The 26344-nt window shown below is 28.4% G+C and overlaps 1 protein-coding gene across 3 annotated transcripts in view; it reads left to right on the top strand.

Annotated features, from left to right (window-relative positions):
* The window catches only part of gek (serine/threonine-protein kinase gek), a 62341-nt gene that overhangs the window by 20694 nt on the left and 15303 nt on the right, over positions 1-26344 (top strand). For 2 of the 3 annotated variants that reach the window (XR_010845174.1, XM_014426596.2), the window contains exons 14-27: positions 409-624; positions 2169-2270; positions 2357-2498; positions 2585-2734; positions 2817-2941; positions 3600-3708; positions 3807-3955; positions 7808-7914; positions 17223-17371; positions 21508-21718; positions 23269-23555; positions 23644-23787; positions 24918-25053; positions 25138-25382. Coding sequence is in view for 2 of the 3 variants with exons in the window: in XM_014426596.2 (XP_014282082.1) it covers positions 409-624; positions 2169-2270; positions 2357-2498; positions 2585-2734; positions 2817-2941; positions 3600-3708; positions 3807-3955; positions 7808-7914; positions 17223-17371; positions 21508-21718; positions 23269-23555; positions 23644-23787; positions 24918-25053; positions 25138-25382 (2272 nt within the window). In the remaining variant the exon portion in view is untranslated. The remainder of the gene's footprint in view (positions 1-408; positions 625-2168; positions 2271-2356; positions 2499-2584; positions 2735-2816; positions 2942-3599; positions 3709-3806; positions 3956-7807; positions 7915-17222; positions 17372-21507; positions 21719-23268; positions 23556-23643; positions 23788-24917; positions 25054-25137; positions 25383-26344) is intronic. The other variant, XM_014426597.2, reaches the window with a different exon arrangement.

Raw genomic sequence — 26344 nt, 5'->3', positions numbered from 1 at the left:
ATATTACTTCTCAACATTTGTCGTTTTTGATATTTATATTGTGTTATTAAATATTTAATTAATTTTTTTTTTCAGGGTGAACGATGAGAAAGATGATATTTTTAAATGTTTTTATTATATATGTAGTTAATCTTTTTTTTTTTTTTTTCTATCTGACTCATTGTTACTCCCACTAAAGCATTGCATTGTTGACAGTTGCAGAAGATAGTTTTCTGTTTTCTAGTTAGCAGTCCTTATTATTTTATTTATAATATTTTTTTAAGTATTCTGTTATGTATGCTCTATCTTAATTAAATTGAACTTATTCCTTACTTTTTATTATTATTTCTAAATTTCTATTCCCTCTCTCCTCCATTACATATATCATTTCAAAAATATTATCTATTTGAACATAATTTTATCTCTTAGGCTACAAGAATTGAGAGTCCAAAAGACCAAAATGTCACGCCAAGTAAGAGATAAGGAAGAAGAATTAGAAGTAGCTATGCAAAAAGTTGATTCATTAAGGCAAGACCTTCGAAGAGCTGAGAAATTGAGAAGAGAATTAGAAGCAAGAGTAGAAGATGCCATCGCTGAAACATCAAAAGAGAGGAAATTAAGAGAAAGGAGTGAAGAATATTGCAGGTATGAATATTTATAACATGTAGTGAAATTCACTAATTCATGCTTTTATGTTACTTCATTTTTTTTTTTTTTTTTTTTTTTGTTAATTTTATAGTCCATTACATAATTTAATAGTTATGTCAAAAACAGAATATTTTAATTCAATTAAATAGTTTAAAGGTTAACATTAGAAAGCACTAAGCTCTAGGCAATTGTATATAACTTAAGCTATTGTATAGTAGTAGAAAAATTCATAAAATAAAAAAAACAAAAAAAAACATCACTATATGGGAAATTATGATAAAGATAGAAAAAGAAAAAATATATAAAATCAATAAAAAAATTTTCTGTAAATGAAAATAATGTGCTCATTTAAATAAAAATGAAAACAGCATAAGTCTGATTTAAAAAATATGTACTTCTTACTTGTAATAAATGTAATATTTTTTACTCATATCTTTTGAAACAACCTTTTGATTACAATTACAGTTTTTTTCATTAAAAGGATTTCCAATTTTCTGTGGTCTCCTTTCTGACATTACCCTGATTAATGGAATTCTTGTATATTGAGGCTGATGTCTGGCGTTACATTAAACTCATAGCCATTATATTTGATCCTAAATTCTCTTCTTTTCTTTTAACAACTCATTTAGAAGGTATAAACCAAATTTTAGAAAATAGTGTTGAACAGAACATGACTTATTTGACTTAATGCAAGTCAAAACAAGTAGATTGTAGGTTGAATATATATTTTTGGCTTATAAGCATGCTGGTAATGAATGGTTTTGAGAAGTAACTCAACTGATTAAGGGTTTTAAGTCACAAGACACAGCACCCCAGAACTCACAAGTCAGCACTGCTTTGTTGAATCTGATCTGGGAGGGTCAGTTCTAGTTTCATAGAGTACCTATACAATAAATTTTGATCTTACTCTGCTTGAAATTTGTTCTCGGACAAATGAATAAATATTAATTATCCAGACAGAATCAATAAATAGAGTTTTTGTTCTTTCTTTTTTTTTTTTACTTTAAATGATGTAAACTCCAATTAACAATCTGAATTGTTTAAAAATGTGCCTTAATGTATGAAGAAATAAAAATTAAGTTTATTTGCTGATATAGGTATAAAATTCACCAGAAAAAATTTCTCATGCAAGTTGTTTACTTACACTCTGCATCAGTACTCCTGTTAATTGTTTTACTGCATTATATGAATGAGTATTATGTTATGAGAGATTTTATAATATTTCACTAAATTGGAAAATTACTTTATTATTAATTGAAATAGTGATCTAACAATTATATTGAAAATTATATGAGGAGAAGATGATTGGGTGGTGTGGTTCAAATATAACAAATAAGTTGTTTCAACTTATTTGTGTTATATTTTGACCGCAAACCCCAACCTTCTTCTCATATAATTCATCCATGGTCAACTATCTCTCATCATTATATTGAAAATTAATCAAATAATATTGTATGATAGTTAAAGGGTCAGGTTTAATAATGAGATCTTGGAAAAGAGTTTGCCTTTTGTTAGCTTATTTAAATTATCTTAATTTTTAGACAACTGGAGTCAGAAACAGAAAGGTGGAGATCCCAAAGGAAAGACTTGGGCGAAGTATTACCATCCTCCCAAGCTCAAATTTCTACACAGGAGATTAGCAGGTTTGACCAGTTTTCTCTCTGATATTTTTACATTTTATTTTTTTTCTTATGAAAGTTCAATAACCAACCATGTTTGTTTGTTTTAGACTTAAATCTGAAGTAGAAAGACTTGAGGTTCAATACAAAGAAAGTTTAGGTCAGCAGCAAGCTAGGTTCTCCAATGAGCTATCTGCTTTGAGGGAACAGCTTCAAGAAGCAGAAGCTACAAGAGATCACCTGCAGAGGGAGGTTCGTTTTTAGAAGATTTATCTGTGTATTTTTTAATTTGTCTTAATTTATTACAATTATAAGAAATCATTATTTATTCCATTTAGGTTGAAATTGCTAAGGAAAAATTAGACTCTAGTAGGTTAGAAAATATAACAGATAGTGAAGAAGCAATTTCTGAACTAACTAGGAGGTATGATAGAGAAAAAATACTACTTATTGAAGAAAATAAGAAACTTGGTCTGGAATTAGATACAGTAAGATAAATTTATAATTATTTCTCATGTATTAGTTATCATTAGAAATGTTCTGAGTTGGAGTTATATTTTGTGATTTTAGTTGAGTGATAGCTTAGCTCGACTTCAAGCTGAAAAGAGGCTGCAAGATGAAGAATATGAAGAGCTGAGGAATAAGAAAGAAGCGATTGCTCAATGGGAAGCACAAATATCTGAAATCATCCAATGGTCAGTTGAATATTATTGTTACTATCAATTTATTTCAATCATTAAATTTATGACTTTACATTAAAATAGCAATTTGTTTCAACTCAAGATTATTTTATGGCTATCAACTTATGTTACTAACATTTACTGCCTACTATAGTAGCATTCCAGCTCTTATGACACAATTAGAATTAAGTTTTCAAATCATTTTTTAATTATTTTGGTACTTCTTTTTTTTTTTTTCATCTCAAATAGTAAATAGAACCCGATTCATTTGTTTTTTTGACTTCCTCAATAATGCTTCTATAATTTATTTTCTGATAAATTGACTTTTGTATGTATCCTTATAAAATGCTGTTGAAATATCAGATAAAAAATTATTGTTTTAACCTGGTTTACTAGCATTACCAGGTTAACTCTTGTATCATTCTGTTTTATCGTTTAAAACAGTTAATATCTCCTGTGAAATATTCTTTCTTCATAATTTTGCGAATACTCTTATTTCCAAACTGATTCATTCATAACTAAAGTGGGCCAACAATTAAATTAAATCATTTTAAAATACTTTATCCAATTATGTTAGACAAGAAACAGAATTTATTTTATATTACTTCTCAACATTTGTCGTTTTTGATATTTATATTGTGTTATTAAATATTTAATTAATTTTTTTTTTCAGGGTGAACGATGAGAAAGATGCTCGAGGTTATCTGCAAGCTTTGGCTACTAAAATGACAGAGGAGTTAGAATTCTTAAAGCATTCTGGTACTGGAAATGTTGCAAATTCTGTAAGTTCACTTAACCAGGATATTAAAATTTGTAGCTATAATTATTTTTTTATGAATACATATTTATCTACATGTATATGTATACCGTATGTTAATAGGATAAGAACTGGCGTAACAGGAGAAGTCAGAAACTTGAAAAAATGGAACTATTGAATCTCCAAAGTAGCTTGCAGTCTGAAATACAAGCCAAGACTGCAATCAGTGAAGAACTTAGTAAAACTAGATCTGATTTAATAGCTTCACAAAAGTATGTTCATTTTATATCATTTTGTTCTGTTGTTTCTAATCTATAGTATTATTATTTTTATTTTACAGTTTCCCATCCTGCATCCAATTACTCATATGTAATTATAATAGAGTTCCTAGTTTCTAGTAATAGAGATTCTATATTATTAAGATCCCCATTCTTTCCTGTATAATCTACACAGGATACTTGTTAAAAAAAGAAATAAATTCACTTGTTCATTTATCATTGTTCACAACCTGATCAATTTTTGTAGATTTTCCATGTAAATCCATTCTTGTCATATCACCAATCAAACTTCATCTTGTCCAACTTAAAAACTATCCATATAGAACTTGATCACATGGTCTTCATAGATGTTTTAATTGATAATTACATTAGGGCGATCATCTTGGTTCCTATGAATCTCTCCACATTTACTGTATTAGGTCTTTCTCTTTTGGACCTAAATGCCCCCACTGCATTAGTAGATTCTCAAAAATTTGAAGATCTGTAGTAGCTTTAAGAGATGTTTTTGTTCTAAAAAATCCTTTTTAACATATGCATTATAAAACACTTTATAATTGTTTTCCAATTTCATAAATGATTGAATGAAACTACTAATCAACCAGCATTTTAAAATAAAAAGTAGACATCATTGTTTTGATACGGTATTAAGGAAGACATGATATACTGACAAGAAGTCATCTTTGAGAAGTAATATATAACAATTATAATTTTTTTTTAAAGCATGTTTTTTGTTGAATAGGAAGCAATAATTAAACAAATATTTACAATAATAATAAAGGCTTGGTGAACCCGAAGGTTTGATGCCAATACCAACTATCGTTCCTACACATATCCTTCCAGTGACACCTATTCAAACCCAAATCTGCCCAGATCAGTCTTTACACAATTCTCTCACTTACATTTCAGTCCTGTGATGTTTACCCATTGGTTTATTAAAATTTTAGGGATCCATTCATTACTAAGTCCCACAACCTTATACATCCATTCATTACTAAGTCCCACAACTTTGTACATCCATTCATTACTAAGTCCCACAACCTTGCCCATCCCTTTATTACTAAGTCCCACAACCTTGCTCATCCATTCATTACTAAGTCTCACAACCTTGCCCATCCATTCATTACTAAGGCCCACACCTTGTACATCCATTCATTACTAAGTCCTACAACCTTGCACACCCATCTCATTTGCTGTAATACCTGAATTATATTTACTGGGTGGAGTTCCCTCAACTCAGTATTGTGAAACCTTCAAAATTCTCTGGTTAACACATCCTTTTTCAATCTGAGTATTTTATATAATACTTTATTTTTAAAAACTCTATTCTTTTCTAAAAACTAAATGCACTATTCTTCTCTTTGTGTAAGAGGCCACATATTGGCATCCCTAAAAAAACAATTAAAAGGATAATAGTTTTATGCATTCTAAATTTTAATTTCCTGCTCAGGCGCAAGCAATTTGAAAATTGAAAAATAACAAGCATTCACTGCTTCATCCTCGCTTTTATTTTCTCATCATTTCATTTTTTCTAGTTACTGTAGTCCCAAAATACTGAAACCTCTCTACATGTTCAAATATGTTTCCTTCTATACCTATATCACCGATGTTGCTCCCGTTTCTACTGCTAACCATAAATTTTGTTTTTTGATACATTTATTTCAAGACCTTGTTCCTTACTAAATTTTAACAATATAGTTTTATTTAAAATTATGAAGAAGGTGGCCAGGGGTGCAGTCAAAAGAAACAAAAATAGTCAACAACTATTTACTTGCCAACATTTCGCTTTGTAGAGCTTAATCAGGGCTGTTCAACTTGAGAGCTCTCAAAACTTAATAATTTTTATAAGTTTAAGTTAGTTATAAACTTTATTATAAGTTTAAGTTAGTTATAAACTTAATAAGTTTAAGTTAGTTATAAACTTTATAAGTTTTGAAAACTCTCAACTTGAACAGCCTTAATGAAGCTCTTCAAAGTGGGGTGAAATATCGGCAAGTAAATAGTTGTTGACTATTTTTGTTTCTTTTGACCGCACCCCTTACCATCTTCATAATATGAAATACTATGATCAGTTATTTATATATATATGCAGTTGTATTTAGTTTTATAGTTTCATTGTTCTTACCCAATAATATCAAATTATCAGCATAACTAAACACGGGTATTTTACCACTTAAAGTTAAACCCTTTTCGGTATGAATCACATTTCTAACAATGTATTCTAGTGTTAAATTTAAAAGACGATAAATAATTGCCTTGTTTTAAACCAAATCGTACCTTCAACTTTTCAGAATCATGATTACTAATTTGAACTTTATGTCAGGATCATGCTAATCCGTGCTAGATTTACTAACTTCTTTGGTATTCCTTGTTTAATCAAAATATACAGTCAATAGAATCGTAAGCCTTTTTGAAATCTTTATAAAGCTGATAAACTATGCAATTTTATTCCAACTTTTCCTGTAATATTTAACATAATGGAATAAATTTGATCAATAGTCGAATGATTTTTCCTAAAACCACATTGGTAATCTTCGATAATTTCTTCAGCATAATCTGTAATTCAACTAGTTAAGATTAACTAATATTGTATAGCACACATGAAAGAGTGAGATTCCTCTATAGTTAATATCCCAACTCAGCCCCTTTTTATGAATTGGAATTAGTAGGGACTCCTTCCATTCCTTGCGCATTTTCTCTGTTTTCTAGGTCTTTTTAATCAAAAGGTATATTTTATAAACCCCAGTTTCACCACATATGTTTATTAGTTCACTTGGAATATTTTCAGTTCCCGCAGCTTTATAAGATGTTAATTTTCAAATGGCTATATCAACTTTCTCCTTACTCTGATGTTATATCAATGGTTTGGCACTCAGGTATCAGTAGCAGAGGATTGAGAATTATTTTCCATATTCAAAATACTGTCAAATTGTTTCTTGAACATATCCAATATATCTACTGGACTAGCTACAATATTATTATTTTTATCCTTTTATTTTTTTTGGCAATACAGAGCCCCAATATTCACACGATAGGTTAATACCTTTGTAAATTTTTTTATGTTATTTTAAATTAGGTTATTTTATATTTCTATTGTTTTCTTTTAAAGATATTCCATTATTTTATTTCTATTTCTTTAAGGCCCAATAGTGAGTAACATTGTTTTTTCCAGGAGTATTGAGAGTTTTTAATGTAGTGGCTTTTCTTTTTTCATACTTATGAAGACAGTCTTCATTGAACTAGAGTTTGTTATTTCTACTTTCCCGTTTCCCGAGACACAAATTACCAACCTCTTTAATATAATCTTTGATTACATGATGATATAATCTACACATCTGTCACCTACGAGATGGTCCCCTATGCGGTAATAAATAAATAAAAAAAAATTATATATATTTATATATATTGTAATAATTTAAAATTATTTAAAATAAAATAAAAAGAATTTTATTCATTTTTAAACTTTTTTCAAATATAAAAGATAATTTGGGTTCAAATTAAGAACTTTAATACTAAATAGATAATTGAATTTTATTATATAAAAAGACTCTTAATCTCAGGGCGGGTTGCTAGACAATCAGAATACAGACACACAATAATTTCTCTTAATTAAATTAATATCTATTTTTATGTATAGCAAAACTAACCAAGTTCACAATCTTCTTTTGATGATCCTTGGTATCTTCTTTTTTCTAATGTTTTGTCCTATCGGACCCATATCAAATATGGGACAATTCTGTTGGTGAATATTAATGTTGTGTAATATGATTATTGCATAATCATTCAAAAGTATTTTTATTTTTTAACTTTCTTGAGAACTTCTTAATATTGATATCTTTTGTTTTTCAGAGAGATGCGTGATTTCCGAGCAAGATATGAAAGTCTTTCTCATGAATTAAAGAGGAAAGAAATGCAAATAAAAGAACTTCAAGGAAGAATAGACTCTGGAGATGGATGTAAGTTTGTTCCTAATAGTTTGATCCACACTTCTCATCACACTACATGCTTCTTTCGGTTCCGCTTCAATGGTTTGATTCATCGTTTATCACTTTAGGCGCTCTTTTTAAATTATAAATGATGATGGACTTTTGTAAATATTATTGTAAATTCATATATTTAACAGAGACATCATCTTTGTTCTTCTTTGCTGTTACTATTCTGTTTTTGTAAGAGAAGTGAGCAGAATGTAACCAGACATCTAAAGTCAATATTATTCTTGGTTGTGTCAAAATTTTAAATTTATCGTTATTACCAATGACTTGATAACTTGTGAATATCTCTTGTCTGTGATGTTAATTGCTATTATTAGATATTAGTGTTAGATAAATGTTAGTGGATTGTTAATATATAAATAGTTAGTATTTAATTTTTAAAAAAACAGTAAATTGGCTTTAAAAAGTGTTCGATTCTTAAAACAAATTTGTTTTGAAACCGGATTTTTTATCCTTAATCGTTCTCTTCTGTTTTGTTATTTTTTTACCCTAAGTAATTATTTATTGGATATTTTTTACTAATTCACTAAAATATATTGTTTTTTTGCATATTCTGATCTTGTTTCTGAAATTATAAATAATTACAGGATATTTTTGGTTAAGATTGTGATTAATTACTTTTATTTGATTAGTTTCTGGTTTAATTAGTGAAGTCGTGGTAGGTTTATTGCTTAGAATGCAATATGAGAAAATATTTCTTTTTGTTTGATTCTATTTTGAAAAGTAATATTCCTGCAATTCCACCATTTCTATGTTTCTGTAGTATTACAAAGTATTTAACTTTTAGGGTTTTGTTGAAAATAATAAATCTGAGATTAATGCTGAAGGTGCTCAACTTGGTTATATTATTTATTTCGTTTTTTGTTTTTAATAGATAACTCAATAATCTTTTGATTTAGAAAGGAAAATATTAGTTATCTGTAATAGGGTAAGCTTATGGATACTTTATAATTAATTGTCAAATTAAGCAAGACCATCATTATTAACTTTGATTGGGGCTCCTTATGAGTGCTTAATACATTTATCTTTTTTTTTTATTATGTTTTCCTTATATTTAATTTATATGAGAACAGAATTTATTTATTGGTCAAATATGTCATGTATAATTTACATTGCCTGTAACAATTTATGAAACAATATTCCGATTTAAATAAACAGGTTACTTAATATACATTAGTTTACAATAGGTAATGAAATTGTAAATAGTTATTTATAGGTTCAACAATTAACTATAATTGTAATTAAGAATCGGTATCATTGTTTTCCTGTTTGAGTACGCTTCATAAAGTACTCTCATTATTTGCGAAGTGATGTAAACATCACCATTTAAAATTAATCCTGTTGACATTCTTTTATAGGGATTTTGATTGACTTCAAAAATTCTACAAGTGCTATTTTCATCAACTCCTCTAGTTTTACTAACATATTTAACCGTCACATTGATATGACTACAAAGTTTTATTGCTTTTCTCTGGAGCCAGACTACCCATGTCTTTTCTTAGCAATTCTTGTTTCTTTTTCTAATTGTTCTTAACATTCTTGTCTCTTCTTTGAAAAATAATAATACTAGGTATTATTTTTCTGTAAATGTTATTTTCTAGATTCAGGTTATTAGAAAAATATTGATTTAAATTACCTGGGTATTACTTTTTTTATTTTGATTTCAATTCTTATTATTTTAAGAAAAAACAAGTAAATTATTGAGACCAAAAAACTTCTAAGTAATATGTATCCATGAACAACTACACTGTAACAACCAGATGTATCAGAAATAGATAAAGATATCCATAATATTAACCCATTGATAAAAATTAAATTAAATTTACTAGAATATTTAATACTTGTTGTATAGCTGAAATGTGTCTCCAGTAATTGACACCTACATTTCATTGATAGCAAGTTGTTAAATTCTTGAATAAAGAAAAAAAAATAACAAAATTTTGCATAACTTTTATCCAATGAATGACATTAATATTTTGGTTAATAACTTGACCTTATTTCAAATGATTAACATTTTGAACTGATCTTCTACAGAAGGTAGTGTAGAGGAATTTATCCAACATTATCAGAAAATCATATGAAACTTAGCTTTTATAAGATGAGAACAACTAAAATTGATCTACATACAATTCTAGCTGCTAACTGATATTCTCCACGAATTCCTAAATAAGTTGAGAAACATTTGTTTTTCTTTATTTTCTCAATCTTACCATGTAGAAAAAGTAAGGAAATTTTAAGTTAAGAGTTGTTTGAGGGGCTTACTGTCAAAAATTTATGAAAATGAATTATTAGATCTAGTCATTGATTATTGCAACAGATTTTGTGTTTCTGAAATTCTGCAAAAGCATTTGTCATTCGTTTATTTATTGTTCAATTGCATTTGTCTTTTACCTTCTTCCCACTTCTCACTTATTTGACGGTATTTTCTGTATGATTGTGTTGATAATTCAACACTAATTTATGTTATTAGTTTAACTTTTTTTTTATGTTGGCAACTCCACAATCATAATAATACTTCTGAAGTACATAATATGTAGGCCACAGGCATGTTTTATTAGAAACTACTAGTTAAATACAATAGTTACAATAATAGATTAGTAGTAGAACCCTTCTTTTGTGCATGTGTTCCTTTATTTTCTATTTATTTCTACTTAATTTCTCTATATGTGCATGGATTTGTGATTTCAGGTAAAAATGTGTCGACTTATATTTATAATTTTACATAATTTTGTTATTAGGTTACTCTTGCCTTAAGTACCTAATGCATGTAAGCATACATTTGACATTAAAGCATTCTAGTCAGTACCCTATGTTTTTGATTTACAATTTCCTGCTGCATTCTTTTTTAACAGCTTTGCATGATTACTTCAAAAGGTTATACTTTTTAAATAGTCATAAAAGTATATATTTCATTATGTTTATTATATCTGAAAATAAACTAAAATAATCACTATTTAGTTCATTTATTTATTTTATTTTTATGAGATACCTATGATTTCAGCTACAATTCAAGTTAACGTATGAAAATAATACAACTTTATAATGAACGTTGTTATATTTATTTCTATTCTGGAATAGACGGTATTAAAATAATTTGTATTCTCTTTTGGTGTGTGATTTGATTAAATTTTAAGCACTTGGAACCAGAATGAATTCTTTCTTTCTTTGCTATTCCTATCTGTCATTCGAGTGTATCGTTGCATGGTAGATGTTTTCTTATAGACAAGGTGCCACTGTTTATTGGAGTCACGAGCTGCCTTTGGGGCTTGATACTTCTCATCGTCCGAATATATTTTTGACTTTGGCTTGCACCGCCATTCGGTAAAGTAAATTATGCCTTATTGTTTTTGAGTGATTTTGGCATGAAGAGTACTTAAGTAATAATGGTGTTTGATTTTGCATGGTTTTTTTTTTTCTGCACCTTGTCTACGTACCATTAAACAGCTCTTGCATAAAACTGTAATATGCTTTATTCTTACATTTTTTTACTAATATCATTAATTTTATTAATATATTTTTAAGATAAAGCTTAGACATTCCTCATGTTTTTGCCAACACAATTTATTTCTCATTAAATTAACTTCTAATGGTGTCTTATTTTGGTTTTAATTTTTGAATTGTTGTTTGACAAGATTTTTTTGTATTAGTCCTCCTCCTTCAAAGTAATTTGAAACTGATGAAATTTTAGGATTTTTTATACCATATTAGAACAAAAGTTTTTGCTCTACATTTAGGTTTAACAGGTATAAGAATTATTGTTAAATACCATTTATCAGTTAAGTAATTTTATAAAACCATGAGTAGCTACCGCTTATTCCCTATTATAAGTATGATTTATTGAATTATTCTGTTCTTCAATTAGATAATATTTTGTGGCCTTTTCTTATTCAATTACATTTCATTCAAAGATTTTTATTGCTTGGAGTTAAAATCATTTTGCCAATATTCAAGAACTTTATAAAATAATTATTAACTTGGTAGGAGTTAAGTTTAATTACACATCTTCTACTGTCCAGTTGGCTATTGATTTGGTATGGTAGGCCTTGTCTCTTTTGTCAAAAGTACAAAATGGAAAATAGACATAAAAAATATCAAACCCTTAATTTATTTTATTTATTTATTGTTTTAATGTTTAACAAAAACTTATTATTTTCCCCCAGGCCGGATTTGAACCCGGTGCTGCCCGCAATTCTCAGGTTGCTAAGACCTGCGCCTTCACTACCTGAGCTATGGACGGCCCTCTTTCCCCCTTAATACACTCAGCCCAATTCTGTGAAAGTAAGCCTGAAAATGAATTGTGTGAGTTTGTAAACACTTCATTGTACTATCCCATATGCTCTTTGTTAGAGATTTCTGGAGTAAGTCATAAGACTGGAAGCAGGACTAGGGGGAGTTTTTAAATTCAGTTCTAATTCTTAATAGCCTCTGAGTAGTTCTCTTTTAGCCTCTTTTCTAGTTTCTGCTTTTGTTATGTTTGTAAGGATATACGAATGTATGAAAGTACGAATCTGGTCTAATATACAGGCTGGTTAGACTGATAACTTCAATTTAAAATTTTTGGAACATTATGGGAATGGGACTATTCTGGAATTGAAATTGGAGAAAAATATTGGTGCTGCTTCAATGTCCTCTGGTGATGAATATATGAGGAGCAGTCAGTGGCAATAATTGAATCTAAGCAAGGGTTATAAATTATTTCACTTAATTTCATTTGCATATAATTAATATGTTTGGAATGGTAAATATTTAGGATTTGTGTACTAACTGTACCAAATTAGAATCAAAGGTTAATGAAGCAGTATATTAAGTTTTAAAATATTAAATAGTGGTAATGGCCATAGTTAATTACTCACTTCTTTACGCTATTAGCTGATATTTTAACATCTGTCCTCAAAATTTTGTATAACTAAGTCTATTAGTTTCCAATTTCTACCTTTCTATCCCATTAATTAATTTATTAAAATTGTATTCTTTACTATATTAAAATATTTGGTAATTTCTTATTTGATATTTTACATAATAAACCTCATCATTATTTTGATTTGTGGTTTTCAGCCTTTTAGATTTCTTGAATTTTTTAAAAAGCAAAATAGAGTAAGCTACGTTGATACTGTTTTAATATCTACCAATCAGCTACTAATTGCTGATATCAAAACAATGTTGTGTACAAATCTATACACACACCTGATGCTTTGACATTTTCGTTTTTATAGGTTTTATTTTGCTTTTATGACATTAATTTAATTTTTGTATCACCACTCAAATATTTATATCTATGGATTAAGGATCCATGCCCTGGATAGTTTTAAAGTTGATATATATCACTTATTAAATTGTGGAAATCTGTCCTTTTCATAAAGGGACAGGGACTTGTAACAAAAAGTCATGAGCCATACTGCTTCTGCAAAAGTTTTGTTTAGCAGGTTCTTGTGAAGAATTTTGTTAACATTATCAACTATTAAACTTTTAAAGAATTATCTGTTATTGTTTACAATCATTTGTGGTCTAAATTCTTGGGGAAGTAGTGTTTGTTAACTTAAGATAAATTGGGATAGTGCTCAGTTCAGTATTTTCTTTTCTGCCTAATATTTAACTTTCGTATAAGCAATTATTTGCCCCCCAATCAAACATCTGGTTCTATGTGATATAGAGACCATCACACTCTTTAGAACATGCTGTAAAAACCTCTGCATTTACAACAACAACTTTATAATATTGTAAAAGTTTTAATATAACATAAGACACACTATTTTGTCAATCAATATGAATTTATTATAACACTTTCATACATATTTATGTATCAGTTATTTTTATGAGCCACAAGCTTTAATTTTCCTTTTCAGACAAATTGAGTCTTCTATCATTAAGGACATATTTAATAAAGAAAAACTCTCTTTGCCTCTCCCTCCCACGATAGGTTTCTAGGAATTCTCAATAATTGATTCTATGCCTAAATAAATGTTTTTCAAAATATTATATTCCATTTCTAGATTAACATTTTTCCCATTTAAATAAGGGATTTGTTGAATTTAATAAACATTTTATTTTATTTACTTAAATACTATATTTAATTTATTCTGAACAACCTTATCTGTTTTAATTAAAATGTTGATGCCGCTTTACATATTATTATTTAAAACTATTTGATTATTTAAAGAACTAAGGAGAGAAAACATAGAAATACAGGATCTGATAAGCCCTTTCTGATTTGATTTTACGAATTTTTTAAATATTCAATATTAAGAGCGAGGTGGCTCAGTGAGTCTACCCTGTGTGTTCTGGAGCCCTCCTGGGGTTGACCCAGCCTCATAATGTGGGAATCCTTAATTAGAGAGAAATCTTGACGGTTGAGCGTGATCTTGAATAACAGTACTTCCTTACAGAGTACTGAATACCTGATCCTTCATGGTTTTTAGTAGTTCACATTATTACTGTCCGTTATTTCCTCTCCCAATTGTAAATTCAGAACTGAGATGAGAAACCTGGTCCAACCACCTCAGTTATAAATTCAATCAACGATTTTAAAACTTTTGGCTTTCTTCTAACTTATTCTTTGTTTACTTGTTTAAGGCTTTCAGAGAATATTGTCAGTACAATTTTTTGTCTAATATTTCAGAGATGATTTTATAAAATAGAAAAATAAAAATAAAAAACTTTCTTTTATTACTTTATTGCAAGTGTTAATAAATTCATATTTATAACCTTTCATAACACAAATCATAGCTGCCTGACAAGCAACCAACTAACCTTAGTTGATCAATAGCCTTGAATAGAAAGTTAGTCGACAAAAATATGAATAAACTGAAAATTATTTTTAAGTTTATTACATAATAATTTAATTGATTTTGGATAGATACAGTGAATGTATAGATAGAGATAAATGTTGATAATTTCCTTGTCATTTTTGAATTAATAGGATTTTCTTTAATACGGTTTTCTTTGTGAGTTATCTTTCCATCCCAGATTTAATCATTAAATTATATGAATCTAATCAGTTCCTATGATATGTTACTTTGAATAATTTTTAGATATGGTGTTGAAAAAGATGAAATAATGAGTATTTTGTTTGTTTCACAAAACATATGTGTATAAAAAGTGTGTTTTGTGTGGTAATTTGCATTATAACATTTTTTGAAATAGTTTCCAGCTTTTTATTTGTTTTTACGTGTGTTTAAATGTTAGTTCTTGTGATTATGTGATAATAATGAATTTCTAATGTTTCTCTTTTATTTTTTCTATTTATAAAAGTTATATTATAATTATATTAATATAAAAATTAAAATGGATGAATAAATCACTGCATTTACCTAATTGGCAAAAGAAAATATTACCAACCTATGTTGGTATACTACAAATATCTGTTGTAGTATGCCGTAATTCCTTTTTTTTTGTTTTTTTATGAAAAATATTCAATTAATGATAAGATTTATTCTTTCTTGTTCTATAGTGATGGTTGGTTATGTGTTATATTAAAAGAAGGAGATGGCTAGAAATAACACAATTAATAGTTACCAATATTTTATATGTTATTTCTGACTATTGTTTGGGTCATCTCCTTTTTAAATTTTAGCTTGATTTAACATTTATTTGATTGGAATAAAATAACAATATATGAAGATTATATGTAGGTATAAATACATTATATACAAACTGAACCAAAAAGTTTGTTCATTTTGGTTTCAGTATTAAAAAACCCGTAGTCATTTATGCCTATGTTTTATCTGCCACTGAAAAGTTTAGTAAAAACATTTTATTTTGGTTAAAAGGAAGTACATTGTTAGGAAATTGAGTACTAATTTGATTGTAATGTCACTAGAATTTATATATATATTTATTTAAGAAGAAGGGATCAACTCAATAGCTTATATTGCTTATTACATGGTTAAGACTACTAAAAGTCTTCAAATTTATGTTATAAAATATTTACTCTTTTCCTACATATCTTTTGTTTTAGATTTATGTCTAACCAATAAAGCAAATTTAAAAAATAAGATAGATATAAATTTAAAAATAGGTATCATGTAAAAACTGTAAATGAAAGATTAACAAAATTGATATTTATTTGTAATTGCTAAAAATATTATTCCGTAGATGAAAGTTGGGAGAGAGGATCAAAAAATATAAACATAGTAAAAAAAAACTGCTAACTGTTTAATGTGTGCTGATATTTCAAACAAAGAACATTGAAAAGTCAGGTCACGCTTCATGGAAGTGAAAAACTGATTAGATAGAATTATAAGCAGTTAGAGAACTTGAAGATGATGTGCTTGTTCATTTGGAATTGACTGTAAGGATAACTTGATTTTATTAGGAAGGATTGTGATATTAAGAAAGGATGCATTTAGTAAAGTTCAGTGTGTTTAGCATTGTCTTGATTTCTTGTGATAAGGAGGAAGTAAATTGTAAATTTCACACTCAAGAGTACAGGCATGACAATGTTCTCGAATATCATGAATTTTATTGAGATTAAATACAAGAAGGGACTGATTGGCATATTTCTTATGAAAGGTGGTGTCATTTGAGACTGGGAGCATTTGGGGTGGTTCCAGTTGATGTTCATCATGTGTGGCCTTTGAGGGTTCTTTTAAAAGCTAGGTAATTACTCATGGCAACTTCTGAAATAAAATTGTAAAACTTGCTGTAGAAAGTAGGGTTAAGATTCACAACAAAGTTCTTGGTATTCAAGAAAAGCTACGATTATAAGAGGTTTGGTGTTTAATGAATGAACTGTTTTTTCTTACAGTTAAGGAAGCTTAATTATGTTACATTAAGTCTTGATATTCAGATTGGTTGAGGACCACTTTCTTGTCTGTATTAAGAAGAAATAGAGAAAAAAGTATTGGCTACAGAAGAAATCTTGAAATTGAGGAGAAAAAGAGACAGTTGGGATGGAGGTGTTGAAAGTGATTTGAAATAAGATTGCTGATGCGTGACAACTTCTTTTCTTCAACAGTGCAACTGAAATGGTTGTCCACTTGTCCTTGAATAAGAGAGAGAGAGAGAAAAAAATCAATTCTCATTAAACGATTAACATTTTTGGGCTATTTTTATTTGACTATTTTTCTAACTATTATCTAGATCTAATCCTCATTCAATAATTTCTACATAAATATGAATTCAATTCGCTCATCTGTTGGTTTAATGGTTTTTTATTTGTTTCTTCAAAATTTACTTTTTGGAAGAGGAAAAAACATTTTTTTTTTAATTGTCTGAATATTGAATTTCTTACAGTTTTAAGATAATATAATTTATTTTAAGAAATTATTTTACAGTTCTTGAACGTGCCTCATCTCAGATGTCTTACTTAGGTGCATTTCTGAAGGAGAGTGGCGGTGGTGTTGAAAGTGATGAGGCTGATATCGAAGACAATCGAGCTCCATCAATCACTAGCTCAAAATCAAACCTATCTGACTTAAGTATTGTTAGTATTATACGTTTATTATTGATTAAATTTTAATTCTAATTTTATATTCTAACAGTATTTGTTATTGACACTTTCATTACTATGGCTATTGATGCTTTTCATGCAAACTGTGCAAAATTTCAACCTAACATAAAATTAATTGGTTAAATTTGATTTCGCATATAAATTAGTCATCATAGTTGAGAATCAGTTGTATATATATAAGAGTTCCTCATCATAATCAGGATATGAGGGATGATGGATTCTTACGGTAAATCGAATTTTCATAAGTACTTGGCAGACTTTTTTTCAGGGTTGTTATAGTGATAATGAATTCTTTTTTTCATTTATTGATGTGATGGATAAATAATTTGTGAACCCTTTGGTAATAATTCATGACATTTTTCATTTTTAATTGTATCTGCATATTTTTCCACCGCAACAATCTTCCAGGTTTTTCTCATATTCCCTGACTTTTTCCCAGAACTAGACAAACCTAGATATTCCCACGAAATGAGGGTCTTATTTTTGTGTCCTCTTTCTTCCATTGCTTCTCTTAATAGGTTATAAATAGTCCAGTGACTTAGTTGTCAGGTTTTATCGAAAATTTACATTTTGATGAACTATCTCTACTTATACAAATTACTCTAAGAAATTTCTGATTATAATAAATTCAGAGAATTACTTATTCTTCCATTTCTCATTTTGTGAAAGTGCAAAAAAAAAGCGAAGAGTTGTGAATAATTTACAAGTATTAAAACATCCAATAACAATTATTAAAAAAATAAATAAAATCATTCTTTTCATTCTGTAAAAAACTAATTTTCATGTATCCTACAAAGTGGTACATTTAGCCTTAATGATAAGTTAAACTCGCTCACTTACTATCTCCCATTTTGGGAACAGAAAATAGAATAAAAAAAAAATTCAAAATGGTATGTGGAATATAGTATATTATTTATATTGAGAGTTGAGAAGGAACCGAAGGTTTTATATAATCAAAACAGGAGAACAGCTTATGTTTATGGTTCTTAGAATTGAAAATGGAAAGTAATAACCTAATTAGGTAAGTTTAAAGAGAAACACAAAGATATTTTCTGATTTCAAAGTTTTGTTATAATTTCTTCTTTTTTTTTTATTAAAATGCTATTCATATACATTATATATAAATTATTTTCAAATTGGGAGAGTGACCTATTTTTGAGCTAATATATTTATTTTCAACCAAAACATCCATATTTTTTCATTTGTTATTCCTTTACATGATTTTATTTATACATCATTGTTAATAAAATAATATTTTTATTTTAATAACATAATAGACTGGATGATTGCAAACGTTGCAGGGCTTTGTCAGGGCTAAAATTTAATAAAGTTTAATTTGACCGCACCTCGGCCAAATTTCATTTATTAATAACATAATAGTAAATATATTTTTTTTTTCAGTCTGATTGGAATACTTTTACATTTCTGAAAACAAACTCAAAACTGCCCTTTTCTATAAGAATGACACACATACACATAATTAATTGTTTTTATTTTTCCAAAACAGAAAAACACATCATGTATATCAAACCTGTTTCTTTGAATTTGTTGTGCTGTATTTTTCAGATTTTCTCAAAGTATAGTAAAATTACCCTACCAACATGTTCCTTCTCTACTCTAATTTTAAGTAGCAAGTACAGAGAACCTAATAAATAACCCATACAAATTCAAACGAACAGGTTTGATTTAGGTGATGTCTTTATATTGTTTTGTAAAAAATTAAGTACATGTTTAGGGTATTCTCTTAGAAAGCAGCAGTTCTGAACTAGAGTTTTCAAACAGTAACAGTACTCAAATCTTATTGAAAAAAAAAATGGGAATAATCTCCTAAACACTTAGATTGAAATTCAATGCACATCCAAACTATAAATATTTTATTTTTAAAGAAATTAGAACAATCTGTTAAAGCTTTAGAAACACCATTTGTTCATGATTCAAAATTATATTTTGCACATTAAAAAAATGGTTATTTCAAAAAAACTTTGTATGATAGAAAAAAAAATAGCTAAAAATATATTAAATTACATTTGGATATGGTTTCAGTAAGAAAATTTCCTAGAAAAACAATCTTTATATCAAAAATAAGATCACAATATTAGTTTAAGTAGCCTGTTTAAATTATATATAAAAAAAAAAATATTTACCTCTTTGAATATATTTGGATGAAAACAGATTAACAAAAAAGTTATTTAAATACCTTTAGACAAAAAAATCCAATAAGGTGAATTCTAGAAGTATTGAATTATTTCTTGGAATTGCATTTAAACCAAAAAAATATTAGTTAAGAAGAAATTACGGAAACAGAGAATTGTTCAGAATTCAATGTTGAGTATAGAATCCAAGGGCCTAAGGGAAAAAAAGAAGGTTTCACCTTGGTCTCAAAAGAAAAAGAAGAAATACAATGAAGTTGTTAAGATAGTGAAATTTTTCATTAATATTCTAAACTGAAAATAAGATATCATAAAAATAAAAAAAAAAACACTCAAGAGATAATAGGATTTAGTAGGATTATGAGTCTCTTTTTAAGATAAAGGTTAAGTATAATTTTTAAATTCTATGGTATAAATGTTATTAAATAAACATCATAGTAGCTCTAAAAGTATTTCATGTTATGTATTACTGCTATTATAAAATATTTTTGTTATGTTTGCATTATATTACATACAAGTAAATTGTAGGTCTGTTATGTTATTATAACAGATATCGAGGTCTATTAGGGATCATTACAAATTTACATATTATAATATAATTTAACGGATGAATATTTATGCAACTACACGTTACTTAAATAAATATTTACATTTTTTTTTAATTATTTAAAAATTTTCTCAGTGGCCCAATAACTTTTTTAAAAGTTATACATTACTGTTTCTCTCACCAGTTTATAGTAAGATATATGACACATGTTGTATTATGATGATGTAATAATATGATTTTAAATAGTAATTATCTACTGAAAAATAGGAACTTTTTGAATCTGGTACCATTTAGCAATAGTCCCTATATCGAGATTAGTTGTACACTGTGAATATTGATAATTTTAGAATACTGATAACATTTTTATGTGTTGATAATGACATTGATTTATGTTTGTAGTTCTGTCGTTAAGATTCATTATGTAATATGTACTATTTAAATGGTATCTTATTTTGGGGAATATTATATACATTTAAAATTAATATTTTGTATTTGCAGCCTATCTAAATTCTAACTATCTATGTATTTTGTTGTATTTTATTTATTTATATTTAATATATTATGTATGGAGCTTCTTTCTGAAACACCATAATTTCAGTGTTCAGTTCATGCTTCGTTATTTGTATTGTTCTTAATTGTAAATATTCTTTGGTGAATCATTCATTTACATAATACATAATATTGCTGCTTCACATAAACTTACCTCATTTATTGTTTTAAAAAACAATTTTTATGTTTCTCTATTTTTTTTCTATTCTTTACCAAAATAGAAATAAGTGCTTGACAACTATTTATTGTGTTTCTATTTGTAAAAGTTAAGAAAAAGAATATGTTAGTTTCTTGGTCAGTGTAAGTTATTTTACCGAATTCTATCACACAACAATTAATTGCTCATAATTACATTAATTTTTTTAAACCAAATGTAACATGACAGCGATCCTGACATTTACTTTCCTCGTGCCAACTCTATGTGTCATTGTTCTATTTTTCAAAAAATTAAATTTAATTGTTACATAATATAAGGGAGAATTTATCTTTAATTGGATTGTCTTTGGTTGTTGTATTCTACAGAAAATAAAAATTGTTAATGGTTAATTAACTAACGATTAAATATGAAATAATCGTTTTTAAGAAATATGAAATCTGAAAATCATTTTTAAAAGAAAGGAAGTTGGGCTCTCGGGTCAGGGTGTGGTCTAAATAACTCATAATAAGATATTATTATCTTATTTAAAAAATAAAGTAAGGGCTCATCATTATTTGATCTATGATCTAAATAACTGATGTTCACGTATTGTCCTAAATTCTCTTTGCATCAGAATTCAAATTTCATATTTTATTTATTTAATATTTAATTTTTATCTTGGAATAAGAAAATTCTTATTTTATTAAAATTTTTTTTTTATGCCTAGAGTGGAGCAATGAGCCATGGACTTCCCGTGAAACCCAAATCACATCAATTTCTTATTAGAACTTTCAATTCTCCTACAAAATGCTCACATTGCACATCTCTCATGGTAGGCCTTACAAGGCAGGGTGCTGTCTGTGATGCTTGCGGTTTTACTTGTCATAGCGGATGCTGTTCCAAAGTTCCACCTGTCTGTCCTGTCCCAGCCAACCAGAGTAAGTTCTTTTATCATTATTTTTTTATTTTTACAATAAAATTATGTAATGATTTCACTAACTAAAAAATAACATATAGTTTACTTGAATTATTTTCTCTATAAAATGGCCCATTTTTCAGAAATAAAAGTAATGTAATGTGCATGGTATCTGATAGGTGTTCTATATGTTTGTGACGTTTCTGATTATAAGTTACAGAAAATAATCAATTCCACTAAATCTAAGTTTGCATTTACTTTCAAACTTATTGTTCAATATTTATTATTTAAATTTATTGGTTCTAGCTGGTTTTTATAAAATATTCTTATAATAGATAATATACATGTTTTCTGGCTATGATTAAATATTATTAAGTTTGATAAGTATCTATTGGGTTGTAAAATAAGTTCGTAGTGTTTTTCAATATTTCAATTTAATCCTCTCTGTGTTTATAAAATCATGTTTACATACCCTAAAAAAAAGGATTATTTAAGGTGCTTTTATGCATCGGTTTCAACCGAGATTCGTTATCTTTAAGTGGTATTTTGCTTGCTCGAATGAAAGAGAAAAAAATTCATTTTCTTCATTTATTGATTTTTTTTATTTCTGAAAAGGAAAATCTGCTGCATTGACAGTTAACAAAATTAGCAGTGTGTATGGTGATGATGCCATTTATTTGCTCAGTTCAGACAGGAAATTTTGACTTGGAAGCCGCAAAGCGCACGGGTCATCCTTCAACTGTTGATGATGACCAAATTCTAGCATTGGTCATAGACAACCCTAACTCTACAACACAGGATATTGCAGAAAAGCTTAACCTATCTCATGCAAGTGTCTCACAATTTGGAATTTATTGAACCACATATATCCATTAGCGATTCCCTCCCGAAACGCAATGTTAATGATCCACATTTTTAAAGAGGTTGATAACGGGATGAAAAGTGGGTCCTGTACAATAATATTGTGAGGAAAAAGTCCTGGGGAAAACGAAGTGACCCGTCATTAACGACTCCAAAAGCTGGATTACATCTAAAAAAGGTTATGCTGTGAAGTTGGTGGGATTGAAAAGGTGTCCTTTATTTTGAGCTCCTCCCGACCAACCAGACCATTAATTCTGCAGTATCCTGTGCCCAGTTGGAAAAATTAAAGGCAGGAGTTTAGCAGAAGCATCCAGCATTGACTAATCGCAAAAGCATAGTTTTCCATCACAATAACACCCGTCCTCATGTGTCTTTGCTGACCCGGCAGAAATTATTGGAGTTTGGCTTATTTCGGGCCCTTCAAAACTCTCTCAAAGGGAAACACTTTAATTCGCTCGAGGACTGCAAAACGCACATAGAGGAGTTCATTGCGCAAAGTTCTGGGAGGAGGGAATAAAAAATTACCTGAAAGATGGCAACATGTAATCGATCAAAATGGGTCATATATAATTGATTAAAAATATTTACAAGAATCTGGAGTTTTTATTGAAATCACCAGTAAAAAACGCTATGAACTTATTTTACTACCTGATACTTCAATGATATGCTTTGTGATAATAAAATAACACAAATAACTTCTTTTTTTTATAGCTAAAAGGCCATTAGGAATTGATCCAACTCGTGGAATTGGAACAGCATATGAAGGTTATGTAAAAGTGCCGAAAACTGGAGGAGTGAAAAAAGGATGGATCCGTCAATTTGTTGTAGTCTGTGATTTCAAATTGTTTCTATATGATATCTGCCCTGATCGAAATGCTTTACCGTCTGTGTATGTTTCTCAAGTCCTCGACATGAGAGATGAACATTTTATGGTATCAAGTGTAGGGGACTCTGATGTAATCCATGCTACGAAGAAAGATATCCCTTGTATATTTAGGGTAGGTGATTCATTTTTACTTTTAAGATTTTTCTATAGACTTACAAATATTAATTTATATTTCTAATTGTTTATTATTTTTTACATAGATTACTACTTCATTGATGGATCCACCTGGCTTTAAAAATCACACATTAATGTTAGCAGATACTGAAAGTGAAAAAAACAAATGGGTCGTTGCTTTAACTGAACTTCATAGGATCTTGAAAAGAAATAACCTACCAAATACAACTGTGAGTTACGATGAATATGTTGCTTTTAGTATTGTGTTTTGATTTTCTTATATTTCTTTGTATGTTATTTCCGTTCTTATGAATCACGGAGCTATGTGTTCCATTTTGAGAATACTCTATGAGCTTTCCTAATACTAGGATCTTGCATATACTTTACTTGGCATTATTGGGAAATTTGAGTCTACTACTACTAGCAGAGTGAGTAATTTGTGATCTAGAGAAGGATAACAAAATGAAGTGAGATTTTACAATATCTTTTGAGATTACTTCCTTTAGGCAACAATATGTTTGAAAATGGGACTCCTCTGGATAAATAGATTCTCTGGTAGACAGAAGATACAACAATACTTCAAATGGAAAGGGACATTAAGAACTTGTTAATACTGATAAAAGAATCTAGTGAATGAAATTTATAGGAGAAGGTGGGCGTAGATCAGTTCTGAGAAGTAGATAGAGTGGAATATCTCACCTTCACGATATTAAAAAAAAAAAAAAAATATAGAAAAAACATAGTTCAGAACAAGTAAAAATTAAGAAAAAGTAATTCAGAGCCTTCTGTCTCTTGTGAATACCAAAACTCCCAAAAATCTCATGGCTTACTTAATTTTAGAATCTGTGTGGAAGAAAATAGATATAAATGTACATACTCACATAATACTTCAATTTCCAACCTATAATGCAGCATTATTTATGTTAAATTAACTTTGTTTTATTGTAATCTATATTTATTAAAGAAAAGTTTACTTAGCTGAGGATATTCATTTGTGTTAAATAACCTTCTTTTTAAATTATTAATTATGAGAGATAGTTGACTGTGGATGACTTATACAAGGAGATGGTTGGGGGTGCAGTCAAAATAAAACACAAATAAGTTGATATAAAATAAGTTACATCAACTTATTTGTGTTTTATTTTGACCGCAGCCCCAACCATCTTCTTTTTTTTTTCAATTTAGGTGAATAGCACTACCATGTCAAAATTTCTTATCTATTTAATAATCTTTCTTAGACTATTTTGAAATTGAATATATTGTTCATTTTCTACTTTGCTTACTTTTCTAGTTACATTTTCTTCAATGAAATAACTATAAGCAAATTATAATCAACTTCAATAATCAAATTAATATTTAGGTATTTCAAGCTAAAGAGGTACTTGATAATACACAAACCTTTATTAAGAATACGATGTCTGGAGCTATTGTGGACCCAGATCGTCTAGTCATTGGAACAGAAGAAGGTCTGTTCTGCTTAGATCTGGACCATAATGGTAAGTTTGTTTATGATTAACATTTTAACATGCCTACTAATGATTTTCATATAATTACAAATAATATGCCACTTTAAATTACAGAAATTGCCAGAATAGGTGAAAACAAGAAAGTTTACCAAGTAGATATTCTAATTGATGAGCAAGTTGTTGTCGTTGTTGCCGGTAGGCAAAGGCAAGTGAGACTGGTTCCAGTCAGAGCATTAGATGGCCATGAAACAGAATGGATTAAAGTTGCAGAAACAAAAGCCACCATTACATTTTGTGTGGGGATAATGTGCCATGCGCCTCAACCGATTTACTGTTTATGTGTAGCGATAAAGAGACAGGTAAATATATATAGTAATATTTAAAATTTATTAAAATAATTATAAGGATTTTAACTATTTTTATTCTTCTCAAATCTAACATATAGCTTTGATGATGACAAGGTTTAAATAAATAAATTAAATATTAACTGAATATGAGAATTTTATTTTAAATTATTTAACATTATTGACTCTATTTACACCTGACCTCAGGATACAATTATACTTAAATGAAATAATGGCTTCTTTAACAAATCTATTTAATCTTAGGTTGAGCATACTAACCAATTATATGATCTTCTTTGGTGGGTGACCGTTGATTCTTCATATCTTCTTACAAAAACTTCTACTACTGACAGTAGACCAAGGGTGGTCAAGCTCTCAACACTCCAAAGTTCTGCTCCCGCCGGCGATCCAAACAAAAGAGAGAACTTTTTTCCTTTGTCCGTTCGGAACTCTCGATAGTCAATGCAAACATCGATTGTAGCACAATGATTTTGATTTACTTATAATGATTTATGATGTAAATAATTCATTAGTAATTATTTTCCTCTTCTATTTTCTCTTGGATTAATTTTTACTGTAACTGTGGTAGAGAAACAACAGAAGTTGAAAAACTTTAATCTATCTGCTCAATATAACAGCAATTAAACAGACTTTGGAAGGATGCATGCCACCATCTTGAATATTTGAAATGAGTTTGTTTTTCCCTCCATTACTTCTAAATGATGAAATTGGTTATTTTCCTATCCATGATTAAGTTGATTAGTTTGGTCTTGGGTGGAAATACATGAAAAAACTAAACTAAACTATTTATATTTAATATATGTATATATAGTTGACCGTAAAAATTGATATATAAGAAGATGGTCTGGGTTGCGGTCAAAAGTGAAACAAAAATAGTTTACAACTATTTATTTTCCGACGTTTCGCCCCACTTTGCAGGGCTTCATCAGGGCTGTTCAATGGAATCGGTTGAACAG

Source organism: Halyomorpha halys, unplaced genomic scaffold, assembly GCF_000696795.3.
Source record: "Halyomorpha halys isolate HHAL.00 unplaced genomic scaffold, Hhal_1.1 Scaffold586.1, whole genome shotgun sequence".
Lineage (NCBI taxonomy): Eukaryota > Metazoa > Arthropoda > Insecta > Hemiptera > Pentatomidae > Halyomorpha > Halyomorpha halys.
The sequence above is the reverse complement of the archived record's forward strand: the minus strand, read 5'-3'. Positions and strand labels throughout refer to the sequence as shown.